General features: G+C 39.7%; 7 protein-coding genes across 11 annotated transcripts in view; 1 reads left to right on the forward strand and 6 right to left on the reverse strand.

Moving 5' to 3' along the window:
• LOC130694999 (collagen alpha-1(XVIII) chain-like) overlaps positions 1-12,772 on the reverse strand; it is a 29,069-nt gene extending 16,297 nt beyond the window's left edge. The window contains exons 1-6 of one of the 3 annotated variants that reach the window (XM_059495049.1): positions 12,537-12,772; positions 10,855-10,907; positions 4,788-5,000; positions 4,540-4,673; positions 4,238-4,471; positions 2,886-2,957 (exon numbers count right to left, since the gene is read on the reverse strand). In XM_059495049.1, the coding sequence (XP_059351032.1) occupies positions 2,886-2,957; positions 4,238-4,471; positions 4,540-4,673; positions 4,788-5,000; positions 10,855-10,907; positions 12,537-12,571 (741 nt within the window). In that variant the 5' untranslated portion in view covers positions 12,572-12,772. The remainder of the gene's footprint in view (positions 1-2,885; positions 2,958-4,237; positions 4,472-4,539; positions 4,674-4,787; positions 5,001-10,854; positions 10,908-12,536) is intronic. The other 2 variants (XM_059495050.1, XM_057518115.2) reach the window with 2 other exon arrangements.
• A 1,679-nt stretch (positions 12,773-14,451) lies between these two features.
• Positions 14,452-15,550, reverse strand: LOC130695002 (alpha-ketoglutarate-dependent dioxygenase alkB homolog 7, mitochondrial-like). The gene is made up of 4 exons (XM_057518118.2): positions 15,203-15,550; positions 14,960-15,127; positions 14,767-14,891; positions 14,452-14,693 (listed from the first exon to the last, which is right to left on the reverse strand). The coding sequence occupies exons 1-4, from the start codon at positions 15,485-15,487 to the stop codon at positions 14,567-14,569; spliced, it is 705 nt and encodes a 234-aa protein (XP_057374101.1). The 5' UTR covers positions 15,488-15,550; the 3' UTR covers positions 14,452-14,566.
• Positions 15,551-15,950: 400 nt separating this feature from the next.
• LOC130695535 (U6 snRNA-associated Sm-like protein LSm8) lies at positions 15,951-16,571 on the forward strand. The gene is made up of 4 exons (XM_057518679.1): positions 15,951-16,046; positions 16,116-16,156; positions 16,234-16,361; positions 16,430-16,571. Exons 1-4 carry the CDS (start codon positions 16,016-16,018, stop codon positions 16,518-16,520), a joined length of 291 nt encoding a protein of 96 aa, XP_057374662.1. The 5' UTR covers positions 15,951-16,015; the 3' UTR covers positions 16,521-16,571.
• LOC130695532 (zinc finger protein 277-like) lies at positions 16,234-18,195 on the reverse strand. 2 transcript variants are annotated; one of them, XR_009002417.2, is made up of 5 exons: positions 17,865-18,195; positions 17,643-17,808; positions 16,876-17,577; positions 16,733-16,817; positions 16,234-16,675 (listed from the first exon to the last, which is right to left on the reverse strand). XR_009002417.2 is itself a non-coding variant. In XM_057518676.2 (5 exons), the coding sequence occupies exons 1-5, from the start codon at positions 18,059-18,061 to the stop codon at positions 16,589-16,591; spliced, it is 1,233 nt and encodes a 410-aa protein (XP_057374659.1). In that variant the 5' UTR covers positions 18,062-18,195; the 3' UTR covers positions 16,234-16,588. The 2 variants fall into 2 exon arrangements, 1 of the variants encoding a protein (XP_057374659.1); XM_057518676.2 differs by having other exon boundaries at positions 16,880-17,577.
• Positions 18,196-18,281: 86 nt separating this feature from the next.
• LOC130695534 (aminoacylase-1-like) lies at positions 18,282-20,353 on the reverse strand. Of its 2 annotated transcripts, XM_057518677.2 has the most exons (9): positions 20,294-20,353; positions 20,013-20,136; positions 19,601-19,942; positions 19,398-19,544; positions 19,123-19,310; positions 18,843-19,039; positions 18,744-18,776; positions 18,626-18,686; positions 18,282-18,569 (listed from the first exon to the last, which is right to left on the reverse strand). In XM_057518677.2, the coding sequence occupies exons 2-9, from the start codon at positions 20,083-20,085 to the stop codon at positions 18,426-18,428; spliced, it is 1,185 nt and encodes a 394-aa protein (XP_057374660.1). In that variant the 5' UTR covers positions 20,086-20,136; positions 20,294-20,353; the 3' UTR covers positions 18,282-18,425. The 2 variants fall into 2 exon arrangements, with proteins under 2 accessions (XP_057374660.1, XP_057374661.1); XM_057518678.1 differs by lacking the exon at positions 20,294-20,353 and having other exon boundaries at positions 20,009-20,148.
• A 181-nt stretch (positions 20,354-20,534) lies between these two features.
• Positions 20,535-21,289, reverse strand: LOC130695674 (uncharacterized). Its single transcript, XM_057518837.2, has 3 exons — positions 21,179-21,289; positions 20,736-21,109; positions 20,535-20,656 (listed from the first exon to the last, which is right to left on the reverse strand). The coding sequence occupies exons 1-3, from the start codon at positions 21,253-21,255 to the stop codon at positions 20,589-20,591; spliced, it is 519 nt and encodes a 172-aa protein (XP_057374820.2). The 5' UTR covers positions 21,256-21,289; the 3' UTR covers positions 20,535-20,588.
• Positions 21,290-21,632: 343 nt separating this feature from the next.
• LOC130695061 (uncharacterized) lies at positions 21,633-22,329 on the reverse strand. The gene is made up of 2 exons (XM_057518177.2): positions 22,108-22,329; positions 21,633-22,039 (listed from the first exon to the last, which is right to left on the reverse strand). Exons 1-2 carry the CDS (start codon positions 22,197-22,199, stop codon positions 21,673-21,675), a joined length of 459 nt encoding a protein of 152 aa, XP_057374160.1. The 5' UTR covers positions 22,200-22,329; the 3' UTR covers positions 21,633-21,672.
• Positions 22,330-22,684: the final 355 nt, after the last annotated feature.

A 22,684-nucleotide genomic window follows, 5' to 3' on the forward strand; every position in this document is an offset into this window, starting at 1 on the left:
CTCTCTCTCTCTCTTTTTTTCCAAACATTTCCTAACCCGAGCAAGAAAAAAAGAAATGCTTTTCAAGTCTTTTTAAGAATTTCGATTGCCGCAACTGGTGTGCGTCCTATATAAATAGTTACAGATGCCCCCGGTATTTGAGTTCAAGCAGAAAAGAAAAAAATCAAATAAAATAAAATAAAATCTCACGTAAAATACGAGAAAAGAATAAACGACCGCCTTTTATACCCCACCTACAAAACCGCATTCGTTTCAGACCCGACTATCATAATGAATATTCCCTTTTTCTTTTACTTGTATAGACGTGGTCTTATCAACGTGTGGCATCTTTACGAGTTAACAGGGAGGTCCATTCCTTTTGACGTGGGCCATCACACACACCGTTCCCACTCACCCTCTCCTGTCTCTCTCTGTTAAGGGGTTGGAAAAGAAGAAGCTTTTTTTTTCTTTTTTTCGAGCGTAAAAAATCGGTGGATGACGCAAGAAACTGGTTCGCATTTTTTTTTTTTTGTTACGACACGATTGTTTGTCCGCCACAAAAAAAAAACAGTCGGTATAAGTCTGGCGGAGGGGGCAAAAAAAAAAACAAAACAAAACAAAAAAAAAGGCAAAGAGTGTTGAATTGCAACGAATTGACGTAACTGAAGGATTTACGAAACATGTGCACAACGCCCCGGTTCTACATCCGCACACGGACGTCGGAGAGAAATATTATGTATAACATGGAACGCCCCAAGCTTTCAAACATTTAAAAGCCACACGCAAAAGAACAAAAGAGCCACCAAAAAAAAAAAAAAAAAAAAAAAATTGTTTTCTTTTCGGTTCTGTTTTTCCCTTTAAAGATATGCAAATCGGTTGAACCAATTTCACGAGAGGAGCGCACGACGGAGAAAAACACGTCGAAAATGAAGGCGAGAGAAAGAGAGAGAAAAAGGTTCAAAAACCTTTCGGATAGAAAAGCAAAAAAAAAAAAAAAAAAACAACAAAAAAGACACATCATTTAAGCAGGCGCCGTTCGTCGGCCGAACGCAACCAAAACAGACAAAAATGGGAGACTAGAAAAAAAAAAAAGCAAATTAAAAATAGTCACGCTCCCACTCGAAAAATACGAAATAAATTTTCGAAAAAAAAAAAAAAAAAAAACCATTGGCGTGTGTCTATCATCAAACGGTAATAGAATTGTTTTCCTTTTTTTAAAAAGGAGGGAAAAAAAAAAAAAAAAGAAAAAAGAAAAAAGGGCAGATAGAACCGAGAGAGCGAGAATGATCTAAATAGCCGGAACGAAACTGAGCATTGACACATTGGGCTGGCAGCCGGGGTAGGGATTAACATTCCCCGGCGGAAGGAAATGCATGGAAAAAAAAAAAAAAAAAAAAAAAAAAGAGGAAGGGAAGCCAAGGTCTTCTCTAGAGTCGACCCATTTTGTCAGTTTCTGTTTTGGCTGTTGTTGTTGAATCATTCAATTAACACTATGAGTCACGCGTCGCAAGTCAAGTCGGCAGACGGATGAGCGCGGAACAAAACTGGCAGGTTCCCCACCCAGCCCCGTCAAGCTGCTCATAACACACATGGACCCAACTTCCTCAACACGCATTTTCGTGTAACATACAGTGCGTAGTAGGTCCATCACACACAAATAAAAGGGGAGAGAGAGAGAGAGAGAGAGAAAGAAAAAATAAAAACGCCCCGTTTGGAATAGAGCGCAACAACTAAAGAAAGAAAGAAAGAAAGAAAGAAAGAAAAAAAGAAAAAATGTGAAGAATTTCGTTTTGGCGCACGTCCAATTCCGAGTTTTGGTGTAAGCAGTTGGTGGAGTCATCAATAACCCTCGTCGACTAATGTAATAATTCACCGAATCAAAAGTGCGCACACAACGAAACTCTGAATGTTTTACATTTCAAATTTTGATTGGATGACACGAGCAGAAAATTCATTTCTCTCTCTCTCTCTCTCTCTCTCTCTCTCTCTCTCGCCTTCTTTTTTTTTTGATTGTGCACGTTAAATCCAAAACCCCGTGTGTCTACGTGTGTGTGTGTAAATTGTCCAAACGTACTGTAGGGATAACGATAGATGGGCCCTAAAGGAGGTAGAAAACAACTCCTTCTCCTCCCCCTTTGTTCTTTCTTCTTACCATCTGCGACTTGAGCGGTGTGTGTGCCGAGTTAATGATAGTCATCGACGTAGACGGGGCGAGTGCGAAAGAACAACAAGAACAACATTTTCGGCACGATCAGATAGACCAGCAAGGTGAGATTCAGATGGAAGGCAACGTTGATGCTCGCTGACAGACATCAAAGATAGACGAGGTTGCCCCTTTCTTATTTTCTTATTTTGTTTCTTTTTGTTTTTGGTTTTCAAAATGTTAATTTCTACGCAACATGGCTGCTTGTTTTGACCGTTCCGATTTTTTGATTTCTCATCATGGCCAACTCTTTTTCGCTATCCAATCATCTCTCGCGCAAACATTTCCTCATTTTTCTCGACTTGTTTTCTTATCTTACAAACTCCATGGACAAATTTGCATATCGCCAGGTGGGGCCACAGATGGCTACAACAACAACAATTCGAAAAAGAAAGAGGTGAATTCAAACAAGATGAAGAATTGCATGGGGCGGCCGTTATATCGGCGAACTGACAAGGAAACAACACCTCGTCGGCGACGGCCAATTGGATCATCATCCGTCACTTGTTTTTGCTTTTCTTTATCTTTCGCCAACCGCAACATTTCAAAAAAAAAAAAAAGACGTGACCGATTCAACTATTCAGGTTAACGCACTTTTAAACTTTCAAGTTCACCACGCACGCAAAAAAAAAAAAAAAAAAAAAAAAAAAAAAAAAACCCCCCCCCCCAAAAAAAAAAAAAAAAAAGGTTAAGATGGACTTACCGGAAGGATGTCTTCGCACTGGACGCTGGCTAAACTCGGCTCGTTGGTCAGTTTCAGCTCCTGGATGGTGCCCTGTAAGAATAGGAAAACGGCTGCGGTTAGAACGAGTCGACCGCCAATCCAGTCGGCCGTCTTCGTCCACATTGTCACATCAATCGATTCAATTTCGTTCCCAAAAAAATTCAATTCTATCGGCACCCAGTAAATAAACACAACAACAACAACAACAACAACACGACACTTTGCCTACGTCAAATGTTATGACAAATAATCGTATCAACTACGCGATGTTTTAGTCCATATTTCAATTCTCTCTTTCTCGCGAAATCCAACGCTCAAACAGCGGCACAAGGAAAAATGAAAATTGCGTTTCAAATTGAAAATGCAGTGCCAACCAGTTGCCCCGTTTGTTTGCGCTCGAGAGACACGACTCTGGCAACCGCACTCGGGGCCAGACGGACGGCCACTGACCGACCGGGCGCGCTACGTCCCTGCTTTTATTACTCGAGAGACTCTCTCTCTACCATCGCTTTCGTGCCGTTGAGCCAGTCAACAATGATCTTTTTTTTTTCCTCGAGTTTTTCGTTTGGAATTTGTCGCCATTCGATCGAAACGAGAAAAAAAAAAAAATCCGTAAGAAACAAAATGGTTTCAAATTTTAATTTTCCTTAATAATAATCAGATGATTACGCTGGCGCGACAGGGACCGCGAGAAAGAAAATTTGATTTTAAACAAGGGCCTTTATAACACATGAATGTTATCAAAGTCGACTGGATCAACGGGAGACGAATAAGAAAAAAAAAAAAAAAAAAAAAAAAAAGGAAATCAGGACAACGAAACACAAAACCGGTTCAAATTAAAATGGGTAATAAAAATCTTCGGAGGATGTAAAAGAACATTACGCATCGTGAGTCGACGTGAAGACCGTAACTGAGTCACAGACGCACTAAAAGAGGGCAGACCTTCTTTTATATGGGTATTTCCTTTCTTCCTACTAAATTTTTCTTTTTAAGTATCATAGCGATTCAAGATCTTCTTTCTCTCTCCCTATACATATACAACAGACCCCTATAATTCAACCTCTACGCATGATTCATCACGTGGAAGGATAGGCTCCCCCCCCCCCCCTTGGCGCCCTCCCCTTTTCTTTAATTTTTTTTTTTTCCCGAGAAGGACTCACGCCATCTTGTCGTAGTTACGGGAGCTATAAAAGGAGGAAGACAATGTTTCCCTATTCTTGTGTTATCGTGTCTTACGAAAGAGTCCAAGTTTTCACCCCGAGATGCATCGGTCATATTAGATGGAAGAATAAGACAGAAAAGGAAAGAAAAAGAAAAAAGATATATCTTACCACAAACTCTCCAGGAGGTAGGATGAGGTCTCCAGCTTGGCCTATATACAGAGTCGAGGCTGTGTCAAAGGTTAGCTGCTCCTTCCACGGCACGCTAGAGATGATGATACTGCCGTACTCGATGCAGTTGAAGAAGAGCGTCACGTTGGGCACGCCCATGCCGCTGTCCAGCACACGAAAAGCGAATCGTGTCCATTTCTTGGTGAAAGAGGGAACGAGAAATTTGGCCAATACCTGTGGTGGTGCAGAAAGGTTAGAACAAGAACGAGTTAGCAAACTGAAAATGAATATGTGTTGTTCACCTTTGACACAAAACGGTCTTCTGGGTGGGTGTGGTACAGAGAGATTTCACTCTGTTTAGGCCCTCCAGGGCTGATTCGCACACCAAACTGGACCAGGGTTTCAAGTGGGTCGACCACAGCAAACAGATAACCACCTACGACAAAAGATTACAACAGTTTCTTTTCACTGTGAGTGTGTGCAACAGTAAACATTGCAACGGGTGGGGGGGGGGGCTGTGTTCTTTTCCAAACAAAAAGTTGAACAGTACCTTCATTGTTATCAGGCTTGATTGTGACGAGAATAGAAAAGTCGGAATAGAGCTTGTCCGGAAGTAGAACTTTGTAGGGAATTTTGACATCATGGCCGCGAAAGAGAACAAAAGCCGGGAATCCATCGACACCCATCCCGAACGTGATGTGTTCTTCATCTCGTAAAGGAACTTCAATTGCTTTCAGCAAGTCATGATGGATCGGTTCGCCAGCTGTTGAGAAAGAAACATCATTAAACGAAATGAATTGCAAATGAATGGTTAAAAACGTGCCTTAAACATGAGATAGAATCAAAACCTCCCTCCCATAAAAAAAAAAAAAGAACCGCGAGCAGAAAACGTGGTCTGACTTTTTCGAAACGACACGGAAGCTGTACACTATGGCCATCTAGTGTCTAGATCAATAACTGGCCAATTAAAACTTGGCGTGATTCAAAACATTTGGCTGGGTGGCAAAAATAAGTTGACGGTGAGTCAGTCGGTAACGAGAACAAACTCTAACCAACGAGCAAACATTAAAAACAGGCTTGAATTTTAATGGATTATCCCCTTTTATGGGTTGGCACTTGGCACGTTTTTTAACAACAGGCAATTCGTCTTGTCACATCGTTTATAGAACAGCTGTTTTCTTATAGCCAGAAATTTAAACACATTAGCATTTATTTTTTCCCTTCGTCAAAGTGCATGATTTTGTTAGGATTAGTCGACTGGAATAGCTTTGGGACCTGATGCAAACATAACCCCACGTTCATGACTTTTATTTTCTCGCAATGCGATAGACCGCGACAGACGTAACTATCAACGAAAGAACCCGTTAAAAAGATTCAATGTTTACTAGCCAACAACGAAAAAAAAAAAAAAGAAAAAAGGGCCAGAGTTACATGTAGAAGAGCCAGAATATATGGGGCTACCAGCATTTCCAAATAAAAAGAGGGAGAGATGTGTTTTTGTTATTTTTACCTCGAAAAAATGGCCGAACGTAGGGATTTGAATTGGTCATTGACAAAAAGAAAGAAACCAAACTTGCTGGCCCTTCTCGAATAAAAAAAAGGACGAGTCTGTGGTGTCCCATTTCGTTGTGTCTCCTCACACAATTACAAATGGAATAAAGAGGCAAACAAATGGCTGAAGGGGGGGGGGGGGGCGGGCGGCAGATTTACAGGTGGCCACCAGCATGTCATTGACGTTATTATACAGCTCGAAAAAAAAAAAAAAGAATGCTCAAATTTCGCCGATGGCCAAGAAAGCCCAGCTCCTTAAATTGAAATTTTTTGAAAGGGCCAACGCCTTTCAGCCGTGTAGGGAGAGAGTTGATACCGATCATTTCAAAGGCGCATTCTTAGCCGTCGCGACGGTGTCCGTCTCAATTGAAATTTAGTTTTTCTTGTTATTTTACCCCTTTCCAGCTGACGTCATAAAAAAAAAAAAAAATAAATAATAATAATAATAATAATCAAAAAGGGTCGTTTCGTCAGCGGGGTGTAGATTTACGTGTAGCAACACGATCGAGGAACGGAACCCAAGTCATCGGCCGTTGATGATCCGACCAAACGGGTTCCGTGTGACTAGCTGTCACCAACAAGCGTTCGGGGCCACCGTGGGATCAATTTATCACGCCTGTCAAAAGCTCTTTTTTTTCTTTTTCTTCTTCTTCTTCTTCTTCTTCTTCTTCTTCTTTTCCCATCTCCTCCTTAAGCAGTAGCCCGTCAGCATCGCGAGGAAGAAGATCCCTCTCGGTGATAGGCCATGCATAAAACGGATACTTGTCTCCGTATAGTCTATGATACGAGACGAGACTCAACAAGTTTAATAACCCGCAAAGTAAACGCCAACCAAGCAAAAACAAAAGAAAAACGGGGATAGTGGCTGTAGTGGAACCGACCAACTTTGGAAGTGGATGAGACATTTCCAAAGGGGCGAAAAAACAAACAAACAAACGAAGAGCTTTACTCAATTCTATGACAGCCAGGAGGCTAGTTAAAAAAGAAAAAAAAAAAAGTTATTTAGCGAGCGGATGCGTTTTGGACGCTGCAAGGAATTTATATAAATAAATTTCGAGTTCCGACGTAAACCGAGCGAGACGTCGTCGACGCCGCCGTCACGTCTCGGGACCTTCTTTTTTTTTTTTTTTTGCCCGCTGTTGCTGTTGTTTTTATTTAGATGTCTGTTGCGACTTGGGGAGGCTCTGCTTGTCTGCTTATTTCATAGGTGAACGCACTTGATGTCTAACCAACCCCCAAAACATTTCCAAAATAGATTTACTTATTTATTTATTTTTTTTTTTTTCTTCGGTTTTAAATCAGCCGATATTAGGAAATGAGCGAGACGCATTCGAATGACGGTGCGGAGTTTCTGGCCGTTGGCGAGCGCATTAGAAAATGGCAACCATTTGACAATGTCGAAATGGGAAACACGCGCCGGAAATCTCGGCCAATGTAGAAATGATTTATTTTCGCATTGTGCGGCATTTTTTCCGTTGAAATAGTCATCCGTCATCTTTAACTTTCTACCCGAGCGCTAGGAGGGTCTTAGTCAACCTTTTTGCCCCGCAAAATGGTCGAAGCAAACAAAGTTCTAAATAAACCCACCGAAAAAGAAATTTCAATTTCGCGCGCTATTCTTTTTTTTTTTTTTTTTTAAACCGCCACTGTAAATAAAAAAGTAAGATAAACAGCCGGTTGTGGAGATAACGAAATGGATGAAAAAAAGGGCAAAAAAGAAAGGAAAAATCTGTATATAATAAGTCCGAAGTGTGCCGCCGCAAACAACGAAAACTCGTGTGTACGCGCGCCCCACTCACATAGACAAACTTCCTCCTCCGCAGTTTGCGAGGGAGATGAAGAGAAACACGTTTTGTTTGCAGCAAGCTATTGGCTTTATGAAAAAAAAAAAGGAACGGAAAACTACAAACATACGTCATCGTTGACATGTTTCGATGTAGACGCGAAACAGACGACGCTGACGCGCAGCATTTCCAATTTAAATTTCGTGCCCATGTGGCGTGAATTCGTTGGGGAAAAGACGAACGGACGGGACTTCTTTTCACGAAAAAAAAAAAAAAATGGCCTAATCTTTTCTCCGACTTCCGGCATTCCATGATTTATTCATCGATTTTCGGCTTTGAAATATAAACATCAATAAAACATCAATTAGCGCTCCCCCCCCCCCCTCACCACCCAAGTTGGAAACGTAAGCTTCTATATGAAAATAAATATCGTATTTCTAGAGGCAATTGATTTCCTCCTCACTTTCTTTTCTCATTTGACAACTGCGCTACCCGTTGATTTATGGACGGACTAGTCAACTTTGCGCCCAAACTTTTTTTTTTTTTTTTTCCTTCCCGTTTATCGCCATTGGATTTATCTGAAACGTACGGCGGAAAAATGAAACTTTTGAGTGTTCGTTTCCATTTTTAATATCATAAACGCCTTAGCCCCCCCCCCCCCTTCCGCCGATCGTTTGTTTACTACGCACACAAGAAAAGCGGCTTTTGTCATTCACAGCTTGAAACGAGTTCACTTTCCCATTCAACTCCAATGAATGGAATAACATCAACATTTCAATTTCTGTAACGAAAGAAAAAAAAACAAAAAATTGTTGTCGTGTGAATTCCCAACGTCATCCGAACGGAATTCAAACTTGATTTATTACATTCCAACGAGTCGTCGTCGCAAGTCAAAATGGGGGAAAAAAAAATGGTTTCTTTTTATTTGTTAGTCTACCGACCCCGAAACGATCAGGTTGCGCGCCAGCTAAACAACATACTCGACATCACTTGCGATGCACTACCTTTAGAGGACACGATCTTCTCGGATGAAGAAAAGAGATAAATGGACGTTCGTCTATCGATTTCTTTTCATTTGTTATTAGCTCAATTTTTTAGCAACAGTTGTAGTTCACGACGAGACCCCCCCCCCCCAAAAAAAAAAAGTCTGCACGTCGAGAAAAAAAAACGGGTGCGTGTCGTGTTGATTGAACGCCGAATTGAGGGACCGTCTAACCCATTTTGACGTTAGGTGGCGTGCAAGAGGATTAGATCTCAATGTCTGAGAACTTTCGGAACTGCATTTTTTTTTTCGTTTCGGCTATCGAAAGAAACGATCACGAATAGTTTTGAAATCCTTTTTTTTTCTGTCGAAAGTGACGGACTCTCCGGCGTGTGAATTTTCTTGCATTGACGTTTGAAAACAAGCCACGCTCAAAGACACATTACACGTTTTCATAAATTTTTTTTGGAAATCTTTTTAAAGAGTGGCCCTCTTAGTCAAAAGAAAGCCTCTTGTTTTCCCTTTTTCTCAAACATCATTCGAGCGTGTCTCGTTCCCAACATCTAAGAAAACAATGAAAATGCGCCATGTCACAAAACGGAGGGGTAAAAGGAAAAAAGAAAAAAAAAAAAACGACCATGTTGTATGCCAACATGGTCGTTTCTTAAGGAAAAAACGAACAAATCTTTCTTGAAAAAGCGTTCCCTTGTTGCTAGGGCTTGATGTGAACTCGGGGAATTACGATCGTTTGGTAATTCATGTCGCCTGGTTACATTTACTTATCTATTATCTATGGCCGTGTTTTTCATCTGCTTTCCATACAGACGCAAATTCTTGCATTTGATCCGCGTAGAAACGAGGACAAGCAGGGATTCTCAAACGACGTAATCCTCTATTGATTCTCCCCGGAGGAGCATCAGGTTCTTTTTCAATCCCCCACCAAAAAATAAATATAATCATACAAAAAAAAAAAAAAAAAAAAAAAAAAAAAAAATGAGGAGGATGGCCATAAATATATAAGATAGAGGCGTACATCTGAGGTCCCTATTTTATTTACAACACAAAATCCCCCCCCCCCTTTTTTTTTTTTTTTTTCTTCCCCCTTTGAAATCGAACAAGAAAAGAGAAAATATCGGCGTTCAAGTTGACCGCCCATTTCAAAAGCGCCAGACGGCGTCAGGAAGAAAAAAAAAAAAGGGGGGGAAAATTGGACACATCTCGTTCAATCTGTCTGCGTGATTCAGTTTCGAAACTGTCTACATCGATCGACGCAACAACAAAAAAGAAAAGAGTGGCACAATTTCTCGCTGAAGAGATCGAGTCGAGTCCACATTGGGACTTGCATCCACCGACGGGCAAAAAAAAAAAAGAAAGATTTGGTGCTGTTCGTTCGACCTGTTTTCTCGCTCAATGTCGACACGCTAAAACCTTATGCAGTTGGAAAGAAGGATGTCACCGGCGAGTCCGAGGAATTTCTATTCGCTTAGAAGAGCGCGTTGGCCGAAAAATGCAAACAACTTCGAGTGTTGGATCTATAGACGAATGCACGTCCATTTGTCAAAAAGTCAGAGGACCACGAGAGGCCGAAATGGAAATAAAAAAAAAAAAAAAAAAAAAAAAAAAAAACGGGCCACATCATCCATCAGTTTCGCTATCGACCAAGTTTCATGCGCGCTTTGAAGGAACGACGTGCGCTCCGCCTCGTCATAATTACAATGTGTGCGCACGAGAGAAAATTGGTCAACTCCTAGGGGCTGATTCCAAAAGTTTGAATTCGAAGACATCGCTTCCGTTTTTTTTGGCCACCCAAAAAAAAGGGGAAACTTAATTAATCGTGAAAAAAAAAAAGATGATTCTGTCTACAAAGAGTCTAACAAATCGGGTTGCATTCGTTGTTTGAAAATGAAAATCCGTGGCGCTGCGAGGCGAAACGCCTGCAAGGTACGTATGTCATCCGTCATGTGCCGACAGTTTCACGACGGACCAAAGAAAATGTGATTCTCCGCCTCCCGAAAACTGTCGTTACAAAATTGATATTTTCTCTGTGATGTGGGATTTTCTTTTTTTTTTTTTCTTTCTCTACTGTTCGACCCATTCGACTAGGCAGTACACGCCATTTGCCTCTCGTGCCGTTCAATCACACAGATCGCAGGGGGGTTTTCCATTCGTTTTCCTTTTTTTCCCACCATCCAATAATTGGGGAACAATGTTGGGAACACGGCGATGATTTGACAGAAAACGTTTCCAACAATTGAAATATCCCCCCACAAAAAAAGAATAAGATGAGGAGAAAAACTTACCCAAAAGGCCGGCGTTTTGGGACGCGCTGGATCGAATTAGCGTCGCCGCTATCCTGCATCAAAAAAGAAGAAACATATCGTGATGAAACCGTAAAAATTCATAAAAATCAGACAAGAACAACAAGAGGGGAAATTACGATCATCATAAAATTTCATCTTTTTTTTTTTTTTTTTTACGAGTTTCCATATCGAATTCAATCTGTAGCCACGTCATCTAGATCGTCTTGAACAGATACGCAACACTATATCACACACACACACACACACACACTAAAAAAAGACCCCACCCACGTTAAGAAAATATGAAATTCAGGACACACACGAAGGAAAAAAGACGGATGAATCCATTCAAGAATCTCATATCGTACAGTGTTGATCCCTGCCCCCGAAAAAAAAAAAAAATCCGTTCATTCTTCATCATTTCGTATGGCAAGCGCGTGTTTTTTCACGTCGTTGTCCGCACTTTCAATGGCAATTAGAAAGGCTCTCTCCTCCCACACGTCTACCATTACAACGACTACTATACTACTAACTGATAATAACAGAGGAGAAGAGCCCGCTGTCGTCCTTCTTAATAATTCCTCTTTATGAACATTTTTCGTTTTCTTTTCAAGGGAGAGAGAGAGAGAGGGTAGCAGCCGGAGGTATGTAACAATCGAACGCATGACTAGGCGCAAATACATTTAATATCCCCTTGGTTTTCCTTCTTTTTTCTACTTTGGCGGTCATTGATCACCGGGCGGTGAGCCAAAACCTACGACCGCCGGAGGATTGACACATGGCTCTCAAATTCTAACGTCGGCTCTTCTATTACGTGTTTATATACGTAACATTTATTTAAATAAATAAATAGAAAATAAACGAAAGAACCCAAAGGAAAGAGGCAACAAAAAAAAAAAAAAAAATAAAGAACCTTGTACAACTGTATAATAAGATGACCAAAGATGGTCAAAGGAAAAGATCTTCTCCACTTTCTCCCTACACTTTTTCGGAAATCTTTTCTTTCTTTCTTTTTTGTCTTGATGCTGATAGAACAACCAAAAGTACACATGCTCGTATCGCAGCGTGTTGACTTTTACCCCATTGGTCGAACACCATGTATTCTTATTTTATTGTTGAATATTCTCATTTGAATGCAGCAATTCTTCCCTCCCTTGTCTTTCCACACACACGATCAACGATGATCATTTTCTTTTCTTTTTTTTTTTCCTACTTTGCTGCCCGTTTAAATCGATTATTAACATTCCTTTTCGAAAATGTGGTTACTCTCTCTCTCTCTCTGCATAATAATAAACACAACAACCCGTTGAAAGTTAAGAAAGAAAATACATGTCTAAATTTCCCAGTAGAGAAGAAGAAAAAGGTTCGGATGGCGGCTGTTGTAAAAAAAAAAAAAAAATGAAAAAAAAAAAATAAAAAAAAATTCCCTCTAGACTTGATGCCTACCCCATGTATATAGAGGTATCATCAACTCGTATGACTCACGCTTCAACACTCGACGCATACTGAGCCGGTGTCGATGATATACGATCGATTGACTTGTTGCAGCAGACCCCGTGAGATATTAGATAATATTTCAGCGGGAGGTGGTCTTCTGCTTACGTCTACGCAAATTTAAATGATCAACGCTTTTCCTACAGTATCGAATTTGGAAAAAAAAAAAAAAAAAAAAAAAAACTTACTGCAGCATCACAAGCGCCAGCACGGTACACATCATCGATGGTCAACGAGTCCAGCTTTTGTTTTCAATTTCGATTTCGATTCACTCGACCTGTCCCCGTTGGTGACAACAAGACGCAATCAAAGTCCAAAACATTTGATCGCTTCTTCGCCTCTCTAATTTCACGACATTTAAAACCCACTACACCATCGCGCTACTCACGAACGCACACACTCGCTTCTTCCTATCCCGCCGACGAAAAACAACAATTGATCACCGTACAAATTGAACCCGCTCCTGTTTTTGACGATGTCTCTCGCGCGTGCGGTCGTGTAGTGCAGATTTCAAAATGAGCACGTCCGTTCACTACACCGGTCTAGAGTCAACTATAGCCGAGACCGGTTGCCATCTCTTTTTCCTTCTTCTTTATCCCCCATACACACAACCCACCCTCCCCGTACGTACGCACCTTCCCCCTCGTCCCCACCCTGCATATACCGTGTGGTGGTGGTGGTTCGAAAAGAAAAAATGTATTTCACGGTTCAGAACCAAATAGTTCAGCGGTTGCGCGCGTGCTCGACGTGTCCCGGAAACCCGCCCGCCTTCTTTCCCACCCACTTTCGTTGACATAAACTTCTTCCCGAAAGAAAGAGGCGTGTTCCATTCAATTTCCCACAAACATTTCGGGAAGAAAGCCCGTTTGAAAAAAAAAATAAAAAAATCAGCAATAGTTTAAAAAAAAAAATAGTCAAACGGAAAGATTTGAAGAATGAAGGCGAGTTTAAAAAAGAAGAAAGGAAATTGGAAGCAATAAAAGAGAAAACCCCCTCGCAATGTAAAGGGAGACGCGTTAATTATCTGCTCTTGTGACACGGTCCAGCACGACATGCGGTGCCTTCGTAAAAAATAAAAAATAAATAAAAATCGCTTTTTAAAAAGGGGAACGCCACCCAAGACTAGAGAAATGGGCAAAGATAAATCTTTGTAAGCAATTATTTGATATTTCGTTCTCATATCAAATTCTCTGCATCCCAATTTTTGGTTTCATTTTTGAATAAGAAAAAGGGGATAGCAAAAGAAACCTTTCCTCTGTCTCTGTTTCAACATCATCTTGTATGCCGACTGTGCCCGCCGGGATGAATAGATGCAACTCGAAAGCCGCACCTCAACGGGGAAACGGAAAAAAACTAAAGACGCGGATATCATTCACCGTCAAAAGAGCGCAACAGCAGCAACTCAGCAACGAAAAGGGCAGAGCTGATAGGGAAAACATCACAAGAAGAAAAGAGGGAGAGCTGCTGTTGGTGCACCAAGTCTTGTTAGGTATATATACAACATTGTCTCAAACAAGATAAGGCTTCTTCTTCTTCTTCTTCCCTCTCTCTCTCTCTCTCTCACTTACTCGCCATCAGGTCCGGACCCAAAACAGAACACGATAATCAAAAAAAGGGAGAAAGCGGAATGATTACGTCGGAAAGTTCACGCCCATTTTGTTCTTTCCAACATTTCTCACTCTCCACCCTCCCACACACACACACACACACACACACACTCACCAGAAAAAGACGTTTTGGGGAGAGACACTCGGATCTCAATCCAATACATCACGGGAGCAGTACAAAAACTTCCGCCAAGAAAAACAACGGCAAAAATGTAAAACGTCTGTCGTTTTACATTTTCTGCGAAGGCGTAAAAGAGTCTTATCAGTGTCGTCTGACGAGGATGGATTCGGGAAGTACGCGGATGGCATCATCCATCATTCTTTTTGAATTCTCTCGCTTTTACGGGACTCCCTCCACCTTCTTTTTAAATACCACTTTGAGCAAAATCGATTGTTGCCTGCCAATCGCCTCACACCCAAAACTAGAAAAGCTCTCTTCTCCTTACACTTAAAATACCTTATATCCTTTTCCTTTTTTTGCAGTGATGGTCATGTCACTCATGACTGTTGTATAGATATTACGATTCACCAAGTACACGACTTGTCTTCTAAAGCATATCTACCAATCGTGTTTACAACACGGAAACACACCTCCGGAAGCGTAGAATCCATTAAGACGACGGTGGCGGACTTCGGCAGATCACTGAGATGCGCCTGGTTTTCGTGACCTTCTCTCCCCTGAAGAACGATTCGTTGTTACTTAGAATCTCGTGATTGAAATCGTATCTTGCAATGTCCCTATAAAGAGTCGATTAAAAGAAATGGCATATAGTTATTATTATGGCGTATAGTTAGCCTCGACAAATGTTACTTCATAATGTACAGCGATCTTCTAGGCAATAACGCCTTGACGAAAATTTCAGGTCGTTGTATATGGATGAGCCTCATTATACTGGGTGAGAGCAGAGAAATCCCCGAAATGGTATTGCCACAAAACTATGCAGAAAAACCAAATAGATTAAAAATGCTCATTTAAATTTATTTGAAGGATAGCTTAATCATACCTTTATGCTGTCAAGATGTGGTTTTATGTGCCCATTTTCTGCAAGATCAAGAACATGAACATGTTGCATTGTTGTGGTTGAGAAGGCAAAATTTCTCAAACGGTTTATCACATTGTTATTAACTTCATTCCAAGTAGGTTTCTCTGTTTCTCTGTACCCGTGGATAGCCTTTTTTGTTGGGAATAACAAATGGTAGTCGTTTAACAATTGGACAGTCTGCACACCTATGAAATTTTGACTTACATCATCCCAATGGTCATACTGATACCGAGACCTTTTGAACTTCAACTCTAACTCTTCCAAAAGGTTTTTCTCTTCCTCAGCATTGATAAAATCTTCATGAACCTTCATGTTTCCTCTTAGCCTTTCCTTCATCGCTTCATCGCAGTCGGGAGAAAACTCCAAATTTGGACTGATCGCATGGAACTCGGCGGGAGAGAAGCACATGGCTTTCGAATGAGAATAAATAGCACTTAAAGGAATTGCTCGCCTCCACGTACTACGGACATTAGTCAAGCAAAGTGCCATTTCTCTTATTTAGATTGTGAACCTCATAAAACACGTGCACTCGTATCACAAATTTCTCGCAATTTTTGTCAGAAAGCAGACGACGATGGTTCATAATAATAAATGAGGTATAAATATAAAACAATTCGTATAGATTGAAGAAGCTTCTTTTTTTCTATAAAGAACTACGATTGGAAGACTTTCGTCAAACGTGACGGAGATGAAACGACTTTAAGAAACACTGAAGGAAATGGCTCGATTTATTAGCGGGAAAGCACCGGAAAACGAGAGATGTTCCCGCCATTTACTGCTGCCAAGCTATACAAGCTAAACGTTTAGCTAAGTTTTTTGTCAAAAGTTATTTTGCACCAAAACATTTTTTAAAAAAGCAAAGTGCTTGATTATATGATTATTTTATTTTATTTTTTTAATATATTAAAACAAGAATGTTTTGGTTTTTCAAGATATGATAGACAATGGCAACGCCCTAGTGTTGCAGACGATATTTACGGTGGCAAAAAAAATTCAAGCAAGTGAAGCGACGAAACCATGGCATCAACGTTAGATTCATATGTCAATCGTGAGTTTTATTTGTTGTTTCAACACTATGCCATTTTTAACGAAACACTAACTTTTCTTTCATTTCTAGGTGCGGTATGTGTAATTACAGGGGATGGAAGAAATTTTATTGTAAGTTTGTCGGTCGTACCAAATGCTACGTAGCAGCGTCTGTTGCCGAAAAGTAATCTGGGAATTCTTTTTTGTAGGGTATTCTTAAAGGATTTGATCAAACCATTAACCTGATTATTGATGACAGCCATGAGCGAGTGTTTAGCTCTAGTCAAGGAGTTGAGCAAGTCCAGCTAGGCCTACACATCATCAGAGGAGACAATGTGTATGTTATATTTCACGAATTTTGCTGGAAAATAATGTTGTCCCTAACATGTGTTCCTTCTGTTTTAGAGTCCTTATTGGGGAGATTGATAATGAATTAGACTCCAGACTCAATTTATCAGAAATACGAGCAGAACCATTAGCTCAGATCCATCATTAAACTTTGCATTGCACCATCATGATCACTTCAAATACAATTTTTTTTTTTTTACAGTTTTCTAGAACCATTCATTTTTTTACAATAAGTTCAAGTTTTAAAAGTTCTTCTTCCACAAGTTTAAGATTGATTACAGTTTCTTCAGGAATAACCTTTACCTTTTAAAAATAAAAAAGACATTATTTAATTTTCGTAAGACAGAAATCGGTATATACTTGATCGGCGTCGATGGAATCGTCTTGTACGGTGTCTTCCAGCAAACAAAGTAAAGCGTCATTTTCATAAGTTGGAAAGTAGTACCTATAATAGGACAGTAAGCAATGGCACAGAAGTATAAGGTAATACAAGCTTATTTAACGTACTGTGACTGGTCCCATATTGAACGTTCAGGTAGTTTAAAATGGCTCAAATTCTGCATGTGGACATTGAGATCTTCTCTGGAACTACACTGTTCATCACAAAGGATACACTTTTTCTCATGAACTTGCCTTCTAACATAATTGACAATTTTTATTTGCTGGTAGATGCTGAAATTCTTCTTCAGACCCAGGAAATCAAAATTGTGTGATGTTATGTGCTGGGAAAGAACTTCTGGTGCACTGGATTGGAAATGACAAAACAAACACATAGCTTCTGCTTCTGGTTCAAACCAATCAGACCAGTCTTCATTTTGGCAATATTCATCAAATTCTTCCATTATATCTTTCCAACTTTTACCAGGTTCCAGATAATTGACAAGGTAAAACTTGTCATACTCTTTGTTCATAGGATTAATTTTTTTATGAATCTTTTTTCGCATGTGCTCTTTTAACACAGTTCTATCTTTGAATGTCTTCTCACAGTATAGGCAGATGTTTTGTGATAGTTTCTGATCCAGTAAATTGAGAAACTCTTCTACAAACACAACATTGTCAGGAAGCCCAACACTAAAGTTGTGATCAAAGTTCATGTGATCAAACAAGACTTTCCGGTTCCCTGTAAAAATTTTCCTACAGAAAAGGCAGCAATGAGAAAACTCTTCATCTTTTCTTTCTTTCTGCTGCTGTTTCAAAACTAGATTCTATCAATATGCAATCAAAAAGTCAAACCCTATTTAGTAACATACTTATAACCCAGTTAACTCACCAATTTTTCTCTTTGAAGTTTTTCCCTCAAATTTTGGTCTTCTGGAAGTTCATGGGCTAACATGAAATATTCTTCTTTTGCACCATTTTCATTCTCTGCTTCCATAACAAAGCAATATGATTTGGGATCTGACTCTCTAAACTTTGGTCTCCAGTAATCCATGTACCTAAATGACAAAGTGAAGTTGCATAATACAAACATAGAAAATTAGTATTCTAAAACCTTTTAAGATCAACAATTTCTTTAACATCAGCTACCACTAGTTTATGAGCCAATAGAAAATGAGCCAAAATTTGATCATTTGACGATTGCAAGTCGAACATTTCTGAGCAAAAAAGACATTCACATTGAGCTGAGGTAACCAACTCCTCTTCATCTTGCTTCTCAGGGAATGTCAACGGTTCAAGAATAGGATTCATCTTTCAACGAAAATAACACTGAGCTCTGTTTTGTTATTAAAATTGTGATTTCCGGATTAAACCCAGAATCCCCATAAAATTTGCCGTGTCAGTTTTCGCAATGATGGCAGTACACGCCACATTTCGTCTGCTTTTTATTTTGGGAAATTTCACGCCATCTAACGTGAAAAAATAGCACATCCGGAAATATCTATATTTTCAAATCAAAATAAAATAACGCGACATTTGACGGCTTGATCGCACAAACAGGGGACGACCAAATTCTAGAGTACCACGACTTCATGTTACCTGCGGAAACCAATTACGTAAGCCACCTGGAACCTACGAGTAAGTGGCGTTAACGAGACTAAAACACGAGTCAGGTTTAAGCATTTCCTAAGGCGGGGATTATAGCTTCATAAATTGGTATGCCTCGAAGGAAGACGCTTTCCTCAATAAACTCATTGTGATCATGCAGCAAAATAGGGGTCAGATTGATAGGAGAAAATCCGAGTGCAGGTAAACCAATCTGGAATTTTAAAAGTTCGGTTCAAGATACAAAGACTGTAAATTACAATACCTTACCTCACGCAAAAATCTGCAATCAGTTCCTGCTGGAAAAATTTCACACTTGATCTTCATTTTTCTATAAGAAAAATTTAAATGAAGGAAATAAGATAATCTTTAAGTTGTTCATTCTTACATGGACTCGCATGCAGACGAGAATGCATCCCACCTTTTTTTTAAAAAAAAAGGGACGGTTAGAGAAGAAGAAAACGGTTTTCTTAATAAATGGGCTTACCAGATGTTTCCAGGTTCAATAGAAGTTAATGTTTGATCTTTCATATATTGCTTAAATTCTATTTGCACATCATCTCCAGCTTCTTTGCACCAATCATACACTTGCTTAAGCATATCATCTAGATCGGCGTGAGGTGTGACACGAATGTCGAAATAAGCCACTAGCTCCGATGGGACTACATTCACCTGAATTCCTCCCTGAACAAATCCAATATGCAAAGGCCACATTTAGTTGGATATCGGCTATCTAGCTTAAAAATAAATAAATAAATCTTATTTACTTCAATTTTGGTTAAATTGACACTGGTGACGTCGCCAAGAGTCAACTCAGGGTTGGCTTCCAAACGGTTTTTTTCTTGTTCACGAAAATCCAGAAAACGATTTATAACAGTCCGCAGTTTTTCAGCTGCTGTACCTTCAATGAATCGCGACCCATGGCCCGGATTACCAGGGCAGCTCACTTTCACCCCTACAAATACCGGGAAAAAAGAGGAATTTAGCGTTGACGGATGATTACAGAACAAATATGACTTATTTCACAGGCTACATAACTTACACCAAGGCATTCGTTCACCGAAAAAAACTGTAAACTCATCGATGGGATTAGCCAAGCCTTCGTCGAGGGCAAATCCGACATTCATTTCTTTCCATTCTTCTGACCGTAAAAATGCTTGCATTCCGAGGACTCCACCAATTTCTTCGTCTAGTAAATTAAAAAGTTACACCAAAGGAACAGATAAAAATTGAACAAGTTTTTACCTGGCATGAAGGTCAGATGTATAGTACGTTTAAGTTGTATTCCCTGATTCTTTAGGTTCCTGATGGCTTCAAGATACTGAATGGTAACACACTTCATATCTTGGGTGCCCCTACCATAAATTTTCCCATCACTATCTTTAATGGCTTCAAACGGATCATGCTTCCATTGGTCAGCATACACAGGAACAACATCAGTATGGGAATTCAGCAAAATCGTTGGCAAAGATGGCTCAAGGCCTATCCAAGTAGCTATCAAAATAGGTTTCTTGGCATCAGGTGCAATTGTTTTGTGTTCAAGTCCAATTTCTTCAATGACTCTTCTGAGGAACACAATGGCTGCCTCTGTTTAATGTTATTTCATGTTAGTATACTTTGTGGGTTTTGATTAAAGATACAACAAATAAATACTAGCCATAATCTGGTTCAGGTTGCACTGTTTTCAGGCGTAAATATTGGCGGAATAGTGTAACAGCTGGATTCTCCATGACTGTAAATGAACAATTAAAATTTGGATGTGCAAGCCAAGACCCTAAAGACTGATAACCAAAGATCAAGCTCCATTGATGGAGATAACTTGTGTTTACTTAGGCAACAGGTATTAATCAAATGGTTGTAAAAAACAAACACCTAAGTAACAATTGGGTCCTAAATAGGGAATTACAAATATTTGTACAAAAATAATTTGAATCCTACCGTGAAAATAAACCTAAACTGTTGGCACCTGACCACCTGTTTACAAATGTAAAGCAAATAATAAAAGAAAAACGGCCATTTAACGTCGTCTGCTGCACTATTCGTAAAACACGTGTTTCAAATGAAAATTCAATCAGCACGTCGTCTCAGAACTATTCTACATTTGGAATCCAATCTTCAGTTAGGTCATTTTCTGTATTATTCAGAGTTAAAAAATAAGAAATTGTAAAGTAATTTATCATCAGTATAGGCAATGTGATTGATTAATGGTGATAATGATTTGGCGCCAGGAAGTTTAAGATTTTACAGCAAGCTCCTCCCTTTTTTTCCGAATAGCTTCCAAACACATTAATCGGGAAATTTCTTAGAAAAAAAAAATAAAAACAAAAAACAGTGTTACGAAAACGAAAAATTAGAGTAACCTTAGGTTAAAATCTGGTACCCTCTGGAATTAGGTGATCAAAAAATGGTGGTGAATTTTCGGCTTCAGACGATTTGGGTAGTGATTGCTTCCCGACTTGCTGTAACTTCCTGCCCTGTTGTCCAGGAAGGCGAAGTGAATGAAAAGAATTTGTCATGTGTGGACATCCTGATGGTCCTCCCTGAGATTTATTCTCACACTGGTGTCTGACTAGATGTTTAACAACAGGCAGAGTGGATAATATCAATGGCTTTTTCCGAATCGTGCCACAGGAATTTTTCTTCCCACAGTTCTGGCACCAGACGTGGACATCCTTTTTATTGACGTCGAAAGTTATTCCAAATGGATGAAGGATATTTTCACAAAATGCACAATTTTCTGGTATTTCCTTTTGGCTTTACGGGATATGACCTACAATTACGACTAACATTGCTACAGGTAATTTATAATTTTATTTGATATACCTCTCAAATTTAGTTGTCTGATGTAGGGACACTTCCTTTGAAACAATAACTGAAGAGTGATTTTCCATTGTGTCCATGCTCAACGACTTGCAAACACTAAATCGTTGTTGACGGACGTTCCCATTAGATCGTCTTTCGTTGGACATCCGTTGGGGATGGGAAAAGATACAACTGGTCTAGAGGGTTGAAACAACGCTCAAGGGAGAAGAAACGATCACTCATATCCGTTGACCAACTTTTTCCAGGAAGAGTAAGAATCTGACTAGTGAACTAAATCTCCCCATTGTGATACTAATTCCAAACTGCTAAAATGGGGCATCGGTGGCAAAGAGTGAGAAACATGCGAGAATTTGTTTGTAGCCAGAAATACCTTTGCCACAATTAATTGAGGAAATTGACCTTCGAAGGAAATTCGATGCAACCCTTATGAAAAAAGTATTTATTGTTTCTATTTTCAAGCTGTACATTCTAACATTTGACGTTCTCTTTACAGTTTAGACACAGCTTGAAGCTGCCTGATTAATGGTGTTCGTTGTGTTATTTGGTGATCCGCAAATGGTTTCAAGAGATGGTTGGGTCTTCACATGATGATTATGATAATGAGTTTTGTTTTGGCTAACAGGCATCATGAAAAGGTGACATTCAGCACTCGACGAAGGATGGTGAATTCGTACTGAACGTGGTAAGGACGTGACAACTTCTCGGAATTTCTCCACGATGACATTCGTCGAGTTACAAACACGACATTGCTGGCATCGAACAGAATTTTCACCCAATGATTTGGTTCCAGAAGAATTAAACAAGTTGTTGTCTTCCAGCCTGGCTCCGCAATTGAAGCATTCGTCAGCCTGATAAGATTTACTGAAAGACAGCATTTGATTATTAAAAATTTGACCGTCAGTAAAACACAACATCAACGAAACAATTACCTCATTAGGTGAGTGAAATGGGAAGACAAATCAGTACGATTCATCATGGCAATCTCACAGTCGTCAGTTGAGGCAGACTGTTTTTGACCCATTATGCTGGAATGTTGCTGTTGTGGTAGCTGAAGGAACAATGTGATGACACCTAGAAGATGACAGTATATTTAAACCAGAAACCGGTAACTCTTTGCTTCTTCTTTCTCGCAATCAACCCGATTCTGCGAATCCGGTTATGCGCGGTACCTTAAGGCAAAACACATTCTAGGAAAGGTGGATTAATATTCAAATGGCGCTTAATCCATTTTTCCAAATTTGGGCATGTTGTACATCCTACCTTTAATTCAAACAGTTACCTGGGCCCAAAGGGTTAATGAAATTCCATGAATTGCTGATTGGTAAACTGAAAAACGGTGTTACGGCGATCCCCCTTTTTCTCTTTATTCTAGAAAATTTCCAGGTTGCGTAAATGTAATTTTAATTTCTTCCACCTTTTCTTTCAATGGTTCATAATCTTTATGTATTAATTGTTGGCAGAAGCTAGATCTACAGGTAAGTTTCGTTAACGACCATTACATTGCAG

The sequence above is a fragment of the Daphnia carinata genome, chromosome 4 (assembly GCF_022539665.2).
Source record: "Daphnia carinata strain CSIRO-1 chromosome 4, CSIRO_AGI_Dcar_HiC_V3, whole genome shotgun sequence".
Lineage (NCBI taxonomy): Eukaryota > Metazoa > Arthropoda > Branchiopoda > Diplostraca > Daphniidae > Daphnia > Daphnia carinata.

Coding starts and splice junctions, on each gene's coding strand:
- LOC130695532 (XM_057518676.2), bottom strand. CDS start 18,061: ATGAATCCTATTCTTGAACCGTTGACATTCCCTGAGAAGCAAGATGAA. Junction 17,578..17,642: donor AACTTCAAAGAGAAAAATTG/GTGAGTTAACTG, acceptor GCATATTGATAG/AATCTAGTTTTGAAACAGCA. Junction 16,818..16,879: donor TCAATATGGGACCAGTCACA/GTACGTTAAATA, acceptor GTCCTATTATAG/GTACTACTTTCCAACTTATG.
- LOC130695534 (XM_057518677.2), bottom strand. CDS start 20,085: ATGGAGAATCCAGCTGTTACACTATTCCGCCAATATTTACGCCTGAAA. Junction 19,943..20,012: donor GCAACCTGAACCAGATTATG/GCTAGTATTTAT, acceptor AACATTAAACAG/AGGCAGCCATTGTGTTCCTC. Junction 19,545..19,600: donor ACATCTGACCTTCATGCCAG/GTAAAAACTTGT, acceptor TTAATTTACTAG/ACGAAGAAATTGGTGGAGTC.
- LOC130695535 (XM_057518679.1), top strand. CDS start 16,016: ATGGCATCAACGTTAGATTCATATGTCAATC. Junction 16,047..16,115: donor GTTAGATTCATATGTCAATC/GTGAGTTTTATT, acceptor TTTCATTTCTAG/GTGCGGTATGTGTAATTACA. Junction 16,362..16,429: donor ATCATCAGAGGAGACAATGT/GTATGTTATATT, acceptor CTTCTGTTTTAG/AGTCCTTATTGGGGAGATTG.
- LOC130695674 (XM_057518837.2), bottom strand. CDS start 21,255: ATGGACACAATGGAAAATCACTCTTCAGTTATTGTTTCAAAGGAAGTG. Junction 21,110..21,178: donor CAGACAACTAAATTTGAGAG/GTATATCAAATA, acceptor TATCCCGTAAAG/CCAAAAGGAAATACCAGAAA. Junction 20,657..20,735: donor TGATCACCTAATTCCAGAGG/GTACCAGATTTT, acceptor TTTTTTTCTAAG/AAATTTCCCGATTAATGTGT.
- LOC130695061 (XM_057518177.2), bottom strand. CDS start 22,199: ATGGGTCAAAAACAGTCTGCCTCAACTGACGACTGTGAGATTGCCATG. Junction 22,040..22,107: donor CATTTCACTCACCTAATGAG/GTAATTGTTTCG, acceptor GCTGTCTTTCAG/TAAATCTTATCAGGCTGACG.
- LOC130695002 (XM_057518118.2), bottom strand. CDS start 15,487: ATGGCACTTTGCTTGACTAATGTCCGTAGTACGTGGAGGCGAGCAATT. Junction 15,128..15,202: donor AGTATGACCATTGGGATGAT/GTAAGTCAAAAT, acceptor CCAACAAAAAAG/GCTATCCACGGGTACAGAGA. Junction 14,694..14,766: donor AGATCGCTGTACATTATGAA/GTAACATTTGTC, acceptor GACTCTTTATAG/GGACATTGCAAGATACGATT.